The following is a 16,934-nucleotide window of genomic DNA, read 5'->3' on the forward strand; positions in this document are numbered from 1 at the left end:
GAAATCCAGACAACCACCTTACAGGTCTTCAGCTGGGCCCTCTCTTGTCTGGGATTGACACTTCCTAGCACCCAAATCCTCAACAAGAAGGCTTCTGGTGCATGACAATCAGTAATGCGGGTCCCAAACTCTGCGCCGAGATACCACAGGTTTCTGCAACCGGCTCTTAGGGTGCTGTGGGATATTCCTAATTGGTGGGGGGACACAGGGGCATCTATGGGACACCGCACGTGCTAGCATGAGGTCATTTGGATCTAACAAAATAACAGGAACTGTTGGGTGTTTCTTTTGGCTTATGGGTACAGTGAAAAGTTACTGAGATGTGAAGAACTGTCAGCCAAGAACGTTTGAGAACTCCCATAGTCCCTTATCTATCCATTTTCCTGATACTTCCTTATGTTTGTTTTTTTTCCCAAAGTGAACACACACAGTGTGAGCCAATCTTTCTCTGGGGCAAGGCCTTGTCCCCTCAGCCTCCTGCAGGGACTTCTCCTGGGCCTTGTGCAGGACCCCCTCGGGCAGGGGTGGGGGCATCAGTTCCCAGCTCTCCCTCAGCGCTCTGGGTTCATGTGTCCACAGCCAGGCGCTGGCCCCTCCCTCCATCAGCCTCAGTCCTCACCGGTGCCTTCTGCTGACCTGAAGATTCTGCACCCCTGCCCTCCCTACCTCTGCCCAGGTACAGCTGCAGTGGGTTCAGCACCCCCAGATGCATTTCCCTTTGAGTCCCTGAGATGAGAAAGTCCTTTCCCTTCAACATATCTTTGCCCTGGTTTCTTGTTGACTAATATCAGGGGCTACCCTGAGCATTTTACATGAACAAATAATACATGATAAATGTACAAATGTGTTCTAATTGCAAGGTCTCTCCCCCAGTGGCTGAATAAGGGTCAGACAAGACATGCCTTCAGCCCTTGCCCCACATGGCGTTGTGAGAACCGGAAGACAGAAGGACGCAGAAGCGTGCACGGAACTGGAGCCCTAGCTCTGCCCTGGAGGCTTGACTGAGAAGCGTGAGATGGTGGACAGATAGCACATACCTAAGGGGAGTGTTGAGGGGAGAATGAGAGCTGCCCAGACGTGTGAGTGGGGAAGGAAAAGGCTTCCAGACAGAGGGAACAGGATGCGCACAAAGGGGGACCCAGTGCATTCCGTCCTGGGCTCCCCGTGGTCCCGGGCTCCGTGCAAGGAGGCCGGACGTGATCCCCAAAGGGTACGGTCCAGGGAGGAGGGACCACATCCCTGATTTGGTTAAGGGAGGGGTGCTTTTCCTTAGATAACCTCTCAGATTGTAAGTAGCCCCAATTTGGAGGTAAATGGCACTGAATCCATAGGCATCTTAGTGCTGCTACACCTCTGTCCTTCGAAGTTCTCGATGGGAAGGACACCGGCTTACGAGACACCAAGTAAAATGCCGGAGCTCTAGGATTCAGCTCCCAGTTACCGCTTCCAGAAAGAAAGGCTAACTGGACCGTGCAGGCCAAAGACTTCAACCCTTCAGTGTTTCCACAGCGCCCTCGGGTTTCAGTGCCTGCTCCTGCACAGGAGGATGAGGTTCACTTCAGCCTGCTGCCTCCAAGCGCGCCCGTCCCCTCCAAACACGTGCTCCAGCAATGCGGATTACCCTTAATCCCACTCCCAGCTTCCTGAAGGCCACGCCCCTGGCTCTCCTCGGAGGGTCTTCCCACCCCCTCCCACGAGCCCCCTCTTACCTTCACTGGAGCCCTCCCGCTTTGCTCTTTCTTTTGGGTAACCTGCCCTTTCTTCCCCAGGGGGCTTCAGAGGCCCTGTGTTTGATGCTATGATAGCACTTACCACGCTGTCCCAAAGTGTCCTGTCTCCTGTACCGTCCCCCACGGAGCCTGGCCGTTCTTCTGGGAGACTGTGGCTCTTTCACTGTTAGAACACTGGTCTTTAACACACGGCCTGCGGCCGAGGAACACATTAAACATTTGTTCAGTAGCTGACCAAACCAATGTTACATGAGGGCAAGCATTGTATTCATTTTCGTCCAAAGGAGCTAGGAATGGTTAATTGGCCAAGACTTGTATGAACTGAAGTCTTAATGTTTAAATGGAGAATAGAGAAAGGGTTTACACAAAGATTCAATAATTCTACATGGAGAAAGTAGAAGAGCAATACAACCATAAGCGTTAATAGCAAGGGGGAAAAGAAGGACATTATCCCAAGAGTAAATTTACCTCTGGCAAGCCAAGTTAGAGGGCCTGTCCCTGAAATTCCAGGAGCCTACCATCACTGGGGCCAGGGCTGGGCATTATAGACAGCGCGGGGAGTCTTGGAAAGCACCTGGCCTAGCCTTCATCACCTCAGAAAGGATGAGCGACTTGTCCAAAGACACCTGGGCTGGATTCTGGTCCAGGACACAGGATTCAAGACAGCAGTCTTGGGGAGGTAGGGTGGGGGTGGCCTGCCAGCTCATATTAAACAAACAAAACCACGATCAACAAAACAAAAATTAAAAATAAGGGTAAACAGAATGTTGGCCCAAAGATGTCCCTATCCTAATCCCTGGAACCAGTGAATAGGTTACCTTATGTAGCCACAGAGGCTTTGTAATGGGACTAAGAAGCCTGAGATGAGGATCTTAGCCTGGATTATCCAGGTGAACCTCAAATAATCCCATGGGTGCCTAACTCAGAGCGCTTCCCCGGCTGGGGTCGAGGTGGACGTGACTATGGCAGGAGGGTCAGGGAGATGAATGCGAGAAGGAAACCGACCTGACCTTTGCCCGCTTTAGATTGGGAGGAGGTGGCCACGAGCCGGAGAGTGCAGGAGGCGTGTAGAAGCTGAAAGAGGTGAGGAGACAGATTCTCCTCTGGGGCTCCAGAGGAACCAGCCCTGCTGATGCCTGATTTTAACCCAGGGAGACCTATACTGGATTTCAAACATAAACACTGTCAGATAATATGTGTGTCTTGTTATAAAACCACTGAGTTTATGGTAATTTGTTACAGCAGTAGAAGGATAACACAGTATTCACACACACACACACTAACCTCTAACGGGGCCACACAGCTTCCCCTCTCTCTTCTGTGTTTTCTTCTCACCCTTTTGCAGTATTTTACCCTTTCAAAGATCCCTGGAAGTCATTTCCATCCCACTTCTCTTGGATTGATACGTCAAGGTAGGGGCACGCGGCTTGCAGAGTGATTTGCTCTGGGTTTCATACCCCGGGACTGGCCTCAGGGGCCTGCCACTCTCTGGGATTGGCCAGGGGCAGCCTGGTGCCCATCTGTTCAGAATGCAGAGAAACAGCAGCCTCTCTGCTGGCCAAGAAACCGGGCCTAACACTGAGACTATTGTTCCAGGCAAACACCCTGGAGGTCCAGCAAAAAGGAAGTGTGGTATTTATACATGGCTCTCCAAGAAGATGGGGCCACACAGCTTACAATGTGGTTGTTATAACTGTCCTCTCATGAATACCTGAAAAAGCTCCAGCCACTCCCTGTGACTGTGTGAAATAGCTGAGGGTAGTGAGGTATGACCACTGACATTTAGAAATGGTACACTGCCTGTCATCTGGTATGGAATGCTAGTCCGCATTTACGCTCTATTTAGTTAGCATCACCTGAACATTTAGGGGAAATTTTCTTCCTGCGTTCTGCTTTGTGTGATTGAATGGTACGGGTGACCTGGGAACCTGGGCACCTAGCTAGTGCTCTTAATTAAGTAATTAAGTCAAATCCGTATTGAATGCATACAGGTGTGTGAATTCAGATGGATGCTTTAATAACACATAGATATCTGAGGAAGATCAGAGCACGTGTCCAGGTAATTACGGAGCTGATGGGATTGGACAGCCTCAGACCTCGAAGCGACATTAGTTAGTGCTGCTGGGTATGTAAACCCAACAACTCCTGGCAAGGGCAAGCACAAGTGTAAGATGCTTCAGAAACCCATTAATTATTACCATTATTCCTGGGAAGTAAACAAATGTCAAGGGGCCACGTGTGGCAATGCCGTGGATTGATGCAAAGTGCAAAGTAACTGCGGAGGACGATTCATTCATAGGAGTTTCTCAGATCAGTGGAAGCCTCTGAGCCTCCCGGCTTGGGGCTGGCTCTAACATGGGTCTTGGAACATCCCTTGGTCAGGTGACACACAGGTAAGTGACAGAGCCCTGTGGGTCTATCTGATGTGGTGAATCCACATGGACACAGAGAAGCGTGTCGATGGCTCGCAGACCCGCTGAGACAACCATGCCAGCACCCACAGCATGGGCTTCTGAGGGGCCCCGGGTGTCGGGGGCTCGAGTTAGACCAGACCTGCTCCACAGCCTGAGAACTGCACTTATGGTAGAGAAGTGGAAATAGCGATTCACAAAAATGAAACTATACTGTTCCATTACTGGTTTTTACTTTTTAAATATTTCATACAGATGGTTTTGCATACCATTACATGGGTCTGCTTCATCTGTTAGTATTCCACTGTTCAATAATGGAGGGTGTGCAATCCAAAAGAACCTATATACCCCAATGTACATAGCAGCAAAATTTACAATAGCCAAGTACTGGAAGCAACCTAAGTGCCCATTGGCAAATGAGTGGATCAAAAAACTATGGTATATTTGCACAATGGAATTCTATGCAGCAGAGAGAAAGAAGGAGCTTATACCCTTTGCAATAGCATGGATGGAACTGGAGAGCATTATGCTAAGTGAAATAAGCCAGGCGGTGAGGGACAAATACCATATGATCTCACCTTTAACTGGAACATAATCAACAGAAGAAAAAAGCAAACAAAATATAACCAGAGACATTGAAGTTAAGAACAATCTAACAATAGCCAGAGGGGAGGGGGGAGGGGACAGTGGGGAGAGGGGCTTACATACTATAAAGGACACATGGACAAAATCAAGGGGGAGGGTGGAGGTGGGGGAGGTAGGGGGTTCGTCTGGGGTGGGGTGGAGGGATGGGGAGAAAAGGCATACAACTGTAATTGAATAACAATAAAAAATTAAAAAAAAATAATGGAGGGTGTAATTCTCTAGTTAAAGGATTTTAAGTGGTTTCTAGGTACTTTTTTTTTTCATTTTCAGCAACAAACAAAACACTTTTTCCTTTGTACACGTACCTGTTTAGTTCTTTAGAGTAAATTCCTAGAATTGGAATGTGGAGTTCTGGGTAAAATGACTTAGACTTTACTACTAAATTCCCTCTGGCAAGAAAGGGCTGTTCCAGACCAACAATGCCCATTCGCTTTACACTTCCTGCCAACACTGAGTCTCACCGATCTTTCTAAAATTTGCCAAACTGAGAGTCCAAACAACTCACTGCTGTTTTATCTTACATGTTAATTAGATTCGATGGTTTGGGGTTAACATTTAAATATTTATTTCTATAACATAGCAATTACAGTACTTATAATAATTTGCAATAACTAGAAACAAGCATTTCTTGATGTAATGGAGAGTAAGAAGTACCCTAATAAACAAAATAATATCTATAAATTCATAACAAAACTAAATCAAAACCCACTTCTTACCACGTTGACAGGTTTCATTAGAATTAAATTCAGCAAGTCTTCATCCTGTGGAGCAGACATTAATAATACAGTAACCGTTGGCGAAGGTCCCGAGACTAGGGATATGCGCCCGTGTGGAATGGTTTATAAGCTACCCTGCACCAAGGCAAAAAGATAATCAGATTTCCCTGAGGTGCTGTGCTAGTGCAGTTTTGTGCTGGGGGAGTCACATAATGAGGGGAGATGAGGGGAATCGTAATTAGGCACAGAAATTCCTGGCGGGCTGTTGCTTCATGATTTGAGTCCAGAGGAGACACCGCAGGAAAACAAGTGGAAACCTACCTGCATGTTTGATCACTGGGTTACTCTTTGACGGGCAGCATATACATTATATTTCACAGTCAGGACGTCCGGGATTATGTAACCCGATAGACACCTCTCTGCTGGGAGCTCAGCCACACTAGCGAACTCCCATTATGTCTTCTGTCTGCCCGGCACGAATGTGCGCTGGCCTCTAGAAGACACACGGAACACACACAGAGATGGGCGCTGCTGCTGAAGGACACACGGGGAAAGTGAACACACCCTTTCAACCCCGGGTGTTTCCAGTAGGCATCTGAACTGTGGCTCTTATGAATTTGGCTTGGGGTACCCACTGATCCCTAGTCTACCAAACATAGTCAGTCACAGGGAGGAAAATCTAACGTGAGATTCTCTTTCATCCTGCTTTCTTGTCTTCAGAGCTTGGGGGTTTGTGACCACCGAGGATATTCTCAGGTTTCCTCCAGCTGGGGGCACAGGTTGTTGGGCTTGTCAGGTGGCTAACCAGCTGGCTAGGAGCCAGAGACTCAAGTGACAAGCAGCATTCTCTCTGCCTGAACACACCAGCTGTCAGGGGAGTTTGGATTCATCAGGGTCCCAGTCTGTAGGAGGTCTGTCATCTTCTCCTGCATGGCCTTGTCTGTGCTGGGCAAGATCCCCACCCCAGCATCGCCTTTCCAAAAGCAGATTAGTGGGTCTGTCGCCTCACTTCCACGGGAGATCAGTTTCACAACCTCCTGTGATAACGAAGGTCTTTGCTTAGTCGCTTGGGCTGTCTTTGGGAGCAGCTGTGGATCTTGGGAGGACTGTATCTGTGGCAGCCAATTTGGTGATGCTTCTTTTGTCTCAGGTTAAGCCATGAAATGCTTATTGGTTTTAAGCCATAGAAAGGCAGAGTTGGCTCGCTGATGAGAGGGGAGGGGAGGAGAACGAAGTGAAGGAAGCAGGGTGGGTGTAGGGCGGTGGTTCCTAGGGTGCAGCACAGATAGCAACTGGGAACTTGTCGGAAATGCAAATTCTTGGCGCCTACGTCAAAACTCTGGGGACGGGTTTCAAGCAATCCGTTTCAACACAACTTACAGGTGACTGACCTCTGCTAGTTTGAGAAGCACTGGTAGAGAAAAAGGAACCAGCCTGAGGTCTTGGGGCTGAGCAGCGACACCTGGAAAGGAGGTACAGAGGCCTGCCACACGGTGCAGGTGCAGGCCTGGTAGGACGTGACAATGACGAGTTCAGGGCGCAGATGAAGAGGGAAATACCAAAGCCCAGAGTTCAGGCGGCCCCCTGATGCCTGCGGGTGACATCAAGGGCTGACATCAAAAGACAAAAGGGACCCAAGTGCTCACATGGTCCAAGGTGGGAGTGGTCCTAGAGGGTAGGGCGTGAGAGTGAGGAGGATTTGGGGGGAGTAACACAGGGAGGTATCAAATGAAGAAAACTGAGAACTCTGATGGATAAAAGGTTTGGCTGTGACAGGGTGAGCAAGAACCAAAATAGCCCCTATTGCTCTCCCCTTCAGATGGGAAAAGGGACAAAACCAAGTAAGTGTTCCACCAGCCAAGAGTCCAGGGTGGATCTGTCTGATTGGGTGCAGATGGGAGGCTGAAATGGGAGTTTTAAACCCATAGGCATAAGCAGTTATTGGCCTGCAAATGAGGAATACGAGGCTTGGGGATGCTGAGTTCTGGGCGAAGGCCCTCTGGGCAGCCAGCATAACCACTATGGCTCAGGGAGGCGGTGAGGGTGGGCGGAGCAGGTAAGAGGACCAAGGACGTCCAGGGGACAGAGATGTCACACACACGCAGACAAGACACAGCCCGACCACCAGGCTAAGGTCATGACGCAAATTCCTTCACCAAGAAAAGGAAGAGAACCGGGGCACGGGAGGTTGGCTGTCGTATTTCTATAGGTTGACAACCCAGCTTTCAGAGACCACTGCGGGGATGGGAAACATTTCTGATGGTAGCGCTAAGAACAAAGACAAGCCCACACTTAACTGTTTAGGCAAAGCGTCATGGGCAAAGTGAACCCCCATTCCAATAAAGAAAGTTAGAACCACCCCCAGATTTTCATTGCGACATTCTTAAGGAAGGACCTACGTTTTAAAGATAGTCCTTTGTTTCACATGGAGAAAGAGAAGAGTTTTATAATTTAGTCAGGAAAAGTTATACAAGATACAGACTTTATTTCCACGTATTTCTGAAGTCATATGCTTTTTAAAAACCTCTACCTTAATTTGTCCCCCACAATATTTACTGTTAAACCAACCAGATAGAATAATTGCTCTCAAAAGATAATAAGAGATTGTAAGACCCAGGAGGTTGTAAAATATGATAGATTACAACTAACTGGTTAACAACAACAACAACAAAAACTAAACTAAAGGGCTTGAGCCTTGGTAACAATTTACAGAACTGTTCAACTCAACAACGAAAGTCTGCTTCGGATCAGTAAGGCACCACTGCGTCGCTTCTCAGAGAGGAAGGCACGCAGCCACTAGCGTCGAAAGCCACGAACGTGTGTGGAAACAGGAAGACAGCGCGTGGTGCAGGTGCCACGAAAGCCGGTGCCTTTGGGGCGCGGACTTTATGTCTAAGTAACGTTAAACTGGGCGTGTGTAAAATTTATAGCATCAGATTCCCTTCGCTAATAAAGGCTACTCACTTTTGACAGAAGATCAACCTAAAAGAAAAAAAGGAAAAATCAACTTTTCTAAGACTACCTTGAACAAAAATGTGTTGTCTCTCAGTATCAGGCAGATTTTTAAAAAATGATGTAACTGGTGCATATTTTAGAAGAGTGTGTGAACACATCGACAGCAACTGAGACCATGTTCACGGCACATTCGGGAGCTCACATTCAGAAGGACATCACTGGAAAGTCCTTTTCTGGGTGTGAATTCAAATTCTACGGTTATGTGCCACATATCAATATTTTGTTCATGTTCATTTTTAACAAATATTTTGTTAAATTTAGTTATGCTTTTCAAAACAGTTGAAACTGTAGCCCATGAGATTTGGGGGCAAAGATACCAAAAAAGGCACTTTAGGAAGATGTTACTCTAGCCAGCATATTACAGTAATTTCCTAAAGTGATCGCTGAAAAATAACCTAGATCTAATGTTAGCTCCTGTCACTTATGAATATTATGACAATTTCTCACAAGACCACAGAAGCCGATTCTGCCAGTAATCACAGCGTACTAAAGCACTGGGCAAACTGACCTTCAGCCCAGAGACAGGCGGCAGAAAGAAACGTGAGCGTTCCCGAGTCATCTCATTCACGATCTCACTCACTTTGGCCATTTCACTGTTTCAACTTCTCAGGAAAACGAGGATCCAAACACAATGCTAACTTTCCACAAAGTAGTCCCCTTACTTTGGGGGACTACTGAACTGTTTTTCCTCAGGACATGGACTCCCTTAAAACTACACATTCAGAAAACTGAACTGGATGTTAACATAATAGAGCTCTTAGCAAAGGCAGATGAACAGAAGAAACAATGGAATAAACGGACCTCTAATTCTGCACTACACACAGAGAAAGAAGCAGAATTATAACAAGCATATTGTTTTTAAAAATGTGTACATGCCTCCTGAGCAAGAGGGTCCAGGAATTGTAACAATTAACAAAAGTACCTAATATGTTTTCTAAAATTCACTTTAACGTGGGCTACCCTTAACTGTCCTGTCCGAGCCGGGCTCCGCTCAGGCTGCCACGTGGTCAGCTCAGACATCGATGCGGATGCCGTGCTTTGAAGACATCACTTGTCTGGTCCCGGTGAAATACATAGCCAGGGAACAGACATGAGGTAAAGACGATGTGACTACCACATAGAGCCAGAACGGCAAGGGAGAAGTTTTTCCAAATGGGCATATCCACAAGCCGTGATGAATGCCATCGCGGACGTGGTGTGAGGTCCAGGACATGAACACCATCCAGGGCAGGAAGCACCACGAGTCTTTGAGCTTGAAGAGGTGCATCATGAACTTGAGGGTCAGAGCCACAGCGGGGATCACCGTGGAACAGTGTAGGAAAGGCCTTCGCGGGAGAGTCAGCGCAGCCTGAGAGAAAAAAATTTTCACACTTCATTCAAAACCAAGGATCAATAAAGGGGCTGGGTGAAAAAAAAGTGAAGTGATTAAGCAAGATATTGGGTTACCCAAAAAGTCTATTTAAACTTTTTTCATAAAAGACACATTTTTCAGATTCACCAATAACTTCACTCATTTGGGTATTTTGAGTGAGTCGGCTATCTCCCGCATGGAAGAACGTTGATTGTTCTCAATTAATGTCTCGGTTTGATCGCTATCGACTTCACCTGGTCTACCTGACTGTGGAGCATCATCCAGCGAGAACTCTCCAGCATGAAACATCACAAACCACTTTTGATACGTTCGATCAGTCACAGCACCCTTTCCATACACTGCACAACTCTCTTTTTGCATTTCAGTTGTATTTTTCCCTTTCTTTAAATAATAAAGCATAATATACCGAAAGTGTTGTGTATTTCTTCCACCTTCAATATTAAAATGGTTATACAAAAAGTCACCGATTTTGATTTTTTTTTTTTAAACACTGATATAGTCACAATACAATCTAACAAAATTGTTTCAAATGAAGTTAAAGACAACTAAGTGCTACTAGCACCACCTACAGGAAAAACCAAATGAACTTTTGGCCAACCCGATATATACATAAAGTAATACACAGACACAGGCAACTGTATGGTGATAGGCAGAAGAAAAGGGGGTGGGAGAGGTGGAAAAGAGGAAAGGGCGATAATTGGGGATAAAAAGAGACTTTACAGTGGGCGGTGGGCACACGATGCAGTGTACTGATGATGTTTTGTTGGGTTGTACACTTGAAACCTGCATGATTTTAACCAGTCATCCCAATAAACTCAATCTAAGAAATTACTTAATTTTAAAAAAGGATCAATATCAGCACAATGCTATACTTTACCTGCACTATCTCATTTAATTCTTGTAACAGTCCCATGAGCCAGGGATTACTTTACAAAGAGGAAGCTGAGACTCGGAGAGGCCAGGCAACTGCCCTGCGCTGGGTGGCCCGGTGGTAGAGCTGGAACTGATACTGGGTCCCTGCCTGGCTCCGTGACCTACAGTCTTAACACCATGGCTTCTAAATGAATCAAAGAGTAAATAGGGCAAACAGCCCAAATATCTTTAAAAATTGCAATACGGTAGATAAATTCTGGAGCTTTTCCTGAGCTCTAACATTTGTCATTCACTATTTGCTAAGGAGTAGCATGTAACTGCCCGTTTAATTCCCACGACAACCCTTCGAGGTAATGGATGTTATAACCCACATTTCACAGATGAGGAAGCAGAGACTCAGAGAAGAAAAGGTGTGCAAACATTATACACACTACTAGGATTCAAACTCCGATCTTCTAACTCCGATCTTTTACTGCCTCTGCATATAGCAAAAAAAAGTTAAATTTGTCTTTAGTCAGGAGTTACTGATCCCGTACTGGTCAAGTCTCTAAACAAGTAAGGCAGCCTCTGAGAAACACCCGGTACAATGCTTGCCACTTGACGGGAGGAAGAGGCAGCCATTTCCCATTCGTTCGACAAGTATCTACGGAACACTGGCTAGGCCGGCCAGTGGGGAAGAAGGCCAGCCCTTGCTCTGAGTTTATATTTCTTTCCACGAAATGCTTACAGATCATAAACACGTACAAGGTAGGCAAATCTGCTGACACCTAGAAAGTATTGTCTGACCTGCCACGCTAAGCTACGTTCCTTCGCAAGGCTAGTAGTCACTGTACGGCTAAACCCCTGACGACTTACTGAAATCCTGCAACTTCTCCACCAAGGACTGTGCCCCAACCAGCCCACTGAAATGCACACCTGTGGCTCCCAGAGGGACTTGGGGGTGAATCCACTGAAGTCGCGCCCCAGGCCTGGGGTCATCTTAAAGCCATTCAGCTGTTAGGGAGCATGCAGCAGCTGTGTGCTAACGCTAAGTCATGAAGACTGTGGGGGCAAACGCAGTGTGGTCCTGAAGAAGAGCATGGACACAGAAAGGACGGGACAGCCCCGAGAATGACCCCACTGCCTGTGCGCACCATCGAGGGAGTACTGACACAAAGTGCCCAAAAGAGGCAGATGGATGGGCTTCCTCATTTTAAAATAAGGCTCATCTTCTACAGCTCTAGCTAAAATGATGCTGCAAAGTTCAATACAATGGAGCTAATGACACTACAGGAAAGACCTCCCCAAATTAAACAGGTATGCTTCTTACCTGTAAAGATAGGGACCTAGCTAGGAAAAAGTGGTCTACATCAATAACAGAGGCTAAAAACCCCGCCAGAACAACTTCTCTCAGGTCAGTCTTCTTCTTGACGCCGATGACTATGGCCCAGGACCACATGCCGATCGCACCGTGCACGGCGTTGTCGGAGAGCGCGCGCAGCCAGGGGTTGTGCTGAACTACGGGAAACTGCAGAAGTCTGTCCGCCACGAGGCAGAACACCCCCAGCCCGAGGCTGGAAAGGAGAGACTCGGGGCTGCAAGACTGGAGTAGAGCCTGGGTCTTCTCGGCCTCGGACGCCATCACAGACGAAGTGCCCGGGCCCACGCAGCGCCGTCAGGACACGGGCCCCCGGTTCCCGTCGCCATTCCCGGTCACCCTAACGTGGGACGCAGACAAAAATAGCAAAACGGAGATTACGGGCTGCCATGTAAGCCTATCAAAACATTATCAGCAGTCATTTTGCAAATATACAACCAAGTTGTAAAAACTGGTATTTCTCTTTTTTAAACTGTCATCAGTAGTTTCATTTTTCCTAGCTTTCTTGAGATATAATCAATTTGGTACACTGTGCAAGCTTACGGTGGACAATGTTATATTTGACATACATACATATTTTGAAGTGATTACCACAATATGGTTAGTTAACACACCCATCACTTCACACTGTCACCTTTCCTTGTGTCTGGAGAGCATTAAAGCTCTGCTCTCTTAGTAACTTCCAAGTATAAAAAAATGGCATATCTGACATGTTATACACTTTATGCTAAGTGACCCAAAGAGAACAGCTTTGTAGGAAAGAGGTTAGATGGGAACGTGTATCAGGGACGTTTAAGAGAGCCCGCTGACTGTAACCTGTTTCTCTGTGCTCACCTGTCCCTCAGTGACGTTCACCACGCGGCAGGGGGAGCCCCTCGTCTCTGCACCCAGCCACTATGGTAGTTTCCACGCTTCCGGCAACAGCGTCCCCTTCCTTTGGGAAAACGGCTCATCACGACATCCAAACTCCAGAGCTGACCAATTAGGATTCTCTGTCTCCCTTATTAGTAGTTGTGATTAATTATTAATGTCTAATTAGTAATCATTTTCCAGTACTGATTGATTAGTAGTGATTAAATTAGTGACGGAGGTGGCCCAGGCTGGGCCAGACTCCTTTCCAGAATTTTCCTAAGTGGAGCTGGTGAGGAAAGTTCATTTCCTTCTTGCAGACCATGGGCTCAGAGACACGGGGCAGCCCAGGAAAAAAGAATCGTAAGGACATCAAACCCTCAGGTCCAGCTCCGAGTTCTCAGAGATGCCCTCCACTCCCGAAGCTCACCCTTCACGGCTGTGAGATGCTAGCATTTTCCCAATACCCTTTCTCCTCCCTGTGGCCTCTAACGGAAGAACCTTAACTAATAAGAAATGTCTGTGCAGAGTGCTTACCTGGCACAGAATACTGAAATCATTTATCCAGTTAAAGTTACCCGTATTGTGTGACACCTGAAGTTTTGTTTTGTACTGTTTTAATTCTGAGACTAAAGAATAACTCAATGATTTCTTGAGAATGACTGAACTTCTATAATAAAAACTACATATAGATCATTATATACTTTAAACTTTATAGGGAAATGCAAAAGACCTAGAATAGGAACACTTTGAAAAAGACGAATTAATTAAGTTGAAGCACTACACCATATGATTTCAAGCCTTATTATAAAGCTACAGCAATCAGGACTGTGGTATTAGGCCCTGGCCGGGTGGTTCAGTGGGCTGGGTGTCGTCCCACAAAGTGACAGATTCCCAGTCAGGGCACGCTGGGGTTGGGACTTTGGTCCCTAGACAGGGCACGCCGGGGTTGGGACTTTGGTCCCTAGACAGGGCACGTTCAAGAAGCAACCAATCAATGTTTCTCTCTCACATTGATGTTTTTCTCCCCTTCTTTCCCTTAGTTTATTATATGTTGATTATACTCCAAAAAATATGTTAAAAAGTTAGGAAAATATACTTCATTGTCAATAACAACAGCAGACTTTCATGTAAAAGGAGCCATCTGAAAACCAGACAGAGGTTATGGAGTTGAAAAGCCTGACTGCCCAGCTAAAGGGTTAGCAGAAGCAACGCATAGTGAAACCAGCGCTTCGGAAAACACAAGCGAATACGGTTTCAGTTTTTATTTCCCCCTCCCAAAGCCTGAGGGGAAAAAAAGAACAAAGAACTGAGTATCAAGAGAAAAAATAAATTAGAAAAATAAAGAGAAAATTCTTTATGGGCATTCAAGTCAGGAAAAAACAAAAAGGTTATCTGCAAAACCGTGTGATTGGCATCAGCACTAAATACCAAAATGCTGTGGGGTACAGAGCTCAGAGAGAAAAGGGTCGCTGTAGGATTCTAAACACAGGCAATTAGGGACCAATGTGACAATTATGAATTTTGAGAGTTCTGCCTTAGAAATTACAACACCTATGCACAATTCCTGGGGAAAAAAGACTCAGGAGCAGGACTTCTAAACCTCTCAGTCTCTAGGGAGAGGGGTGAGGAATAAAGAAAACTTGTTCAATACAGCAGAATAGAAAAGGAAAAAAAGCAAAGAAAGCCTTACCCGTACCTCCAAATGCAACTGGGACCAAACAGAGCAAACACAAATGCCACAGTAAATGTAAGTGTATTAAATTTCTCTATTAAGAGACAGATTGAGACAAAAGAAAAGATCTATTGTAAGCCTGTAAGTTTTGGGAAAATTCATTATGCAGCAATAGTTATGAAAGTTTCTATTTTTAGAAAGGTATAATTATGGTCCCAGAAACACACAATTCTAACATCTAATCCTCTCCAACTATTGGTGCAGATATCTAGATTCTCAGTATGAGACAGAAATGTAATAAGTGTACTTCATCTTATTTACTGTCTCTGACCAGGACACCAAGTGACCCACTTTTATTCTTACTTTGTTCATCCCTTTTCTACCTCCTGCTTCTCCCCCTACAAATAGAATGGACTCAGGCACCTACCAAATTGTAAAAGAGCCTTCTGTTTATTTTACATACTCATCTTTTGGGAGCAGGAATAATAGTAATTAAGGAATAATTACTATTCCTTAAGAATAGTAATTATCATTTTCTTTTAAACCTGTCATGCATAAAATCTAATGTGGTCAGGTGTTTAACGAATATTTCATTATACTAATGAAAGGGATGAGCAGGTAAGCAGTCCTCGGCCTCGGAACGAGAGCTGCCCGGAGAGCCAGTCTCCCACATCAGACACTTCTCTGGCTTGCAGGAACCAGTTTCTGCCATTGCCAAGCTCTGCCACACCTTGTCCTCATTACAGTAAAATGCCATCAACTATGGGGCCTTCAAAGTATTCACAGCAGAGATCTTCCTGTTCCTTAATTCCACAAACACATAATTAACCAGTTACTTAAATTACACACTATTATGTATTGCCTGCCAATAACGTCTTAGACATGTTTCTGCCAAAACAAATCAGAGCTAACAAATTCCCAATGTAAATGTCATCTCCTACTTCGCCCCCTTCCTCTCCCCTCCCCTGATCACAAACATTTACAAAAATCTGAGGTTAAAAGCACAATAAAAAATCGGAAAACTGCCTTTATTATGCGTTACAAATAAGTCCTCTTCACTGAACAGTAGTTGCTGCGAAGCTTGTATTTCTTTAACACTACAATACCCAAAGCAGATGCCAAATCTAATGTGGCTAATTTGCAAAGAAACACAAATGTTGCTCATTTTCACGGAAACTTTTTATAGTCCGCATATAAAATATTTAGTTCCTACGACCATTACGAATAAAACATCAATGATGCATTTCAACTTGATGTTGCAAGTCTCAGCAAATTCCCACTCATTCTTTCGTCAGGTTGTTGTGATGCCACAATTTTTAAGACGATTAAGAAAACAGGGCAGGGAAACCGTGGAGTCTGGAGGGAAGACTGTCACAGTCGTCGCACCCACGCCTCCCAGGATCGGGGGCGCCCAAGGGCTCTGCAGCCAGGTCGCGACAGCAATGGGCAGCTCTATCGGATCCCCGGGACGTCCCCTGCCCCACCCCCCGGCTCCCCGCCCTGGGCTAAGGAGATGACAGGGGCGTGGAGCCTAGGCGACGACCAGACGAAGCCGGAGGGCGTTGCGGAGCTCGGTGCTGTCTTGGGGCCCCGGACGGTGCCCGCCCGCGGGCCAAGCACACCCTGCTCGCTCTCGGGTCCGCGCGCCTGCCGCACGTGCCGCACCTGCCCACCCTCCCCATCTGGAACCCGGACCTTCCAGACCTCGGGCTCAGCTGGTCCCCGCCTCCGGCCCCACGCGGAGGACGTCGTTCCACAGGACCCCTCACAACGCCCTCCCGCCGGCCCTCCGCCGCAGCTCCGTCGCACCCACAACCGGGTCCGGCAGCCGCGGCGGCCGCGCCACCGGAGGCCCCGCCCCTCCGCTCGCCCGCACCACAGAGAGGCCGGCGCCGGCCAGAGCGGCTCCAGCCCACAACGCCGCCCGAGGGGGCGACGGGATGCGGCGCCGCTCGGGGCGGCAGGAGCCGACATTCGAGTGCTCTCTGGTGGAGGGACTGGCTACCTCGAGTTCTTCCCCGTCCTGTCCCCTCCAAAGGAGACCTTTGGGCCGACGGGGTGAGAGCGGAAAGTGCCATGTAGCCCCATCTGTCTACCTGCGTTTGTTCTTGGTTTGGCCGGCGCCACGCCGCAGACCCAAGTGGCGGCCGGGAGGTCGGGGCCGCAGAGTGAACCTCACCGAACGGGGTTGGTGGCCCGGCCCGGTGCCCGGAGGCCCCGGCCGCACTCCCCAAAGGGGTAGACGTAGTCCCGACTTCCTCGACCGGCCCCGGGAGGGACGCGCCTCCGCA

At 47.2% G+C, this 16,934-nt stretch overlaps 1 protein-coding gene across 5 annotated transcripts; it reads right to left on the reverse strand.

Moving 5' to 3' along the window:
- Nucleotides 1-8,531: 8,531 nt before the first annotated feature.
- TMEM267 (transmembrane protein 267) lies at nt 8,532-16,911 on the reverse strand. Of its 5 annotated transcripts, none has more exons than XM_053914695.1 (4): nt 16,348-16,498; nt 12,954-13,053; nt 12,072-12,459; nt 8,532-9,865 (listed from the first exon to the last, which is right to left on the reverse strand). In XM_053914695.1, exons 3-4 carry the CDS (start codon nt 12,381-12,383, stop codon nt 9,530-9,532), a joined length of 648 nt encoding a protein of 215 aa, XP_053770670.1. In that variant the 5' UTR covers nt 12,384-12,459; nt 12,954-13,053; nt 16,348-16,498; the 3' UTR covers nt 8,532-9,529. The 5 variants fall into 5 exon arrangements, with proteins under 5 accessions (XP_053770670.1, XP_053770677.1, XP_024427749.2 ...); XM_053914702.1 differs by having other exon boundaries at nt 12,954-13,119; XM_024571981.3 differs by lacking the exons at nt 12,954-13,053; nt 16,348-16,498 and adding an exon at nt 16,740-16,911.
- Nucleotides 16,912-16,934: the final 23 nt, after the last annotated feature.

This window comes from Desmodus rotundus, chromosome 1 (assembly GCF_022682495.2).
Source record: "Desmodus rotundus isolate HL8 chromosome 1, HLdesRot8A.1, whole genome shotgun sequence".
In the NCBI taxonomy this organism is placed as follows: Eukaryota; Metazoa; Chordata; class Mammalia; order Chiroptera; family Phyllostomidae; genus Desmodus; species Desmodus rotundus.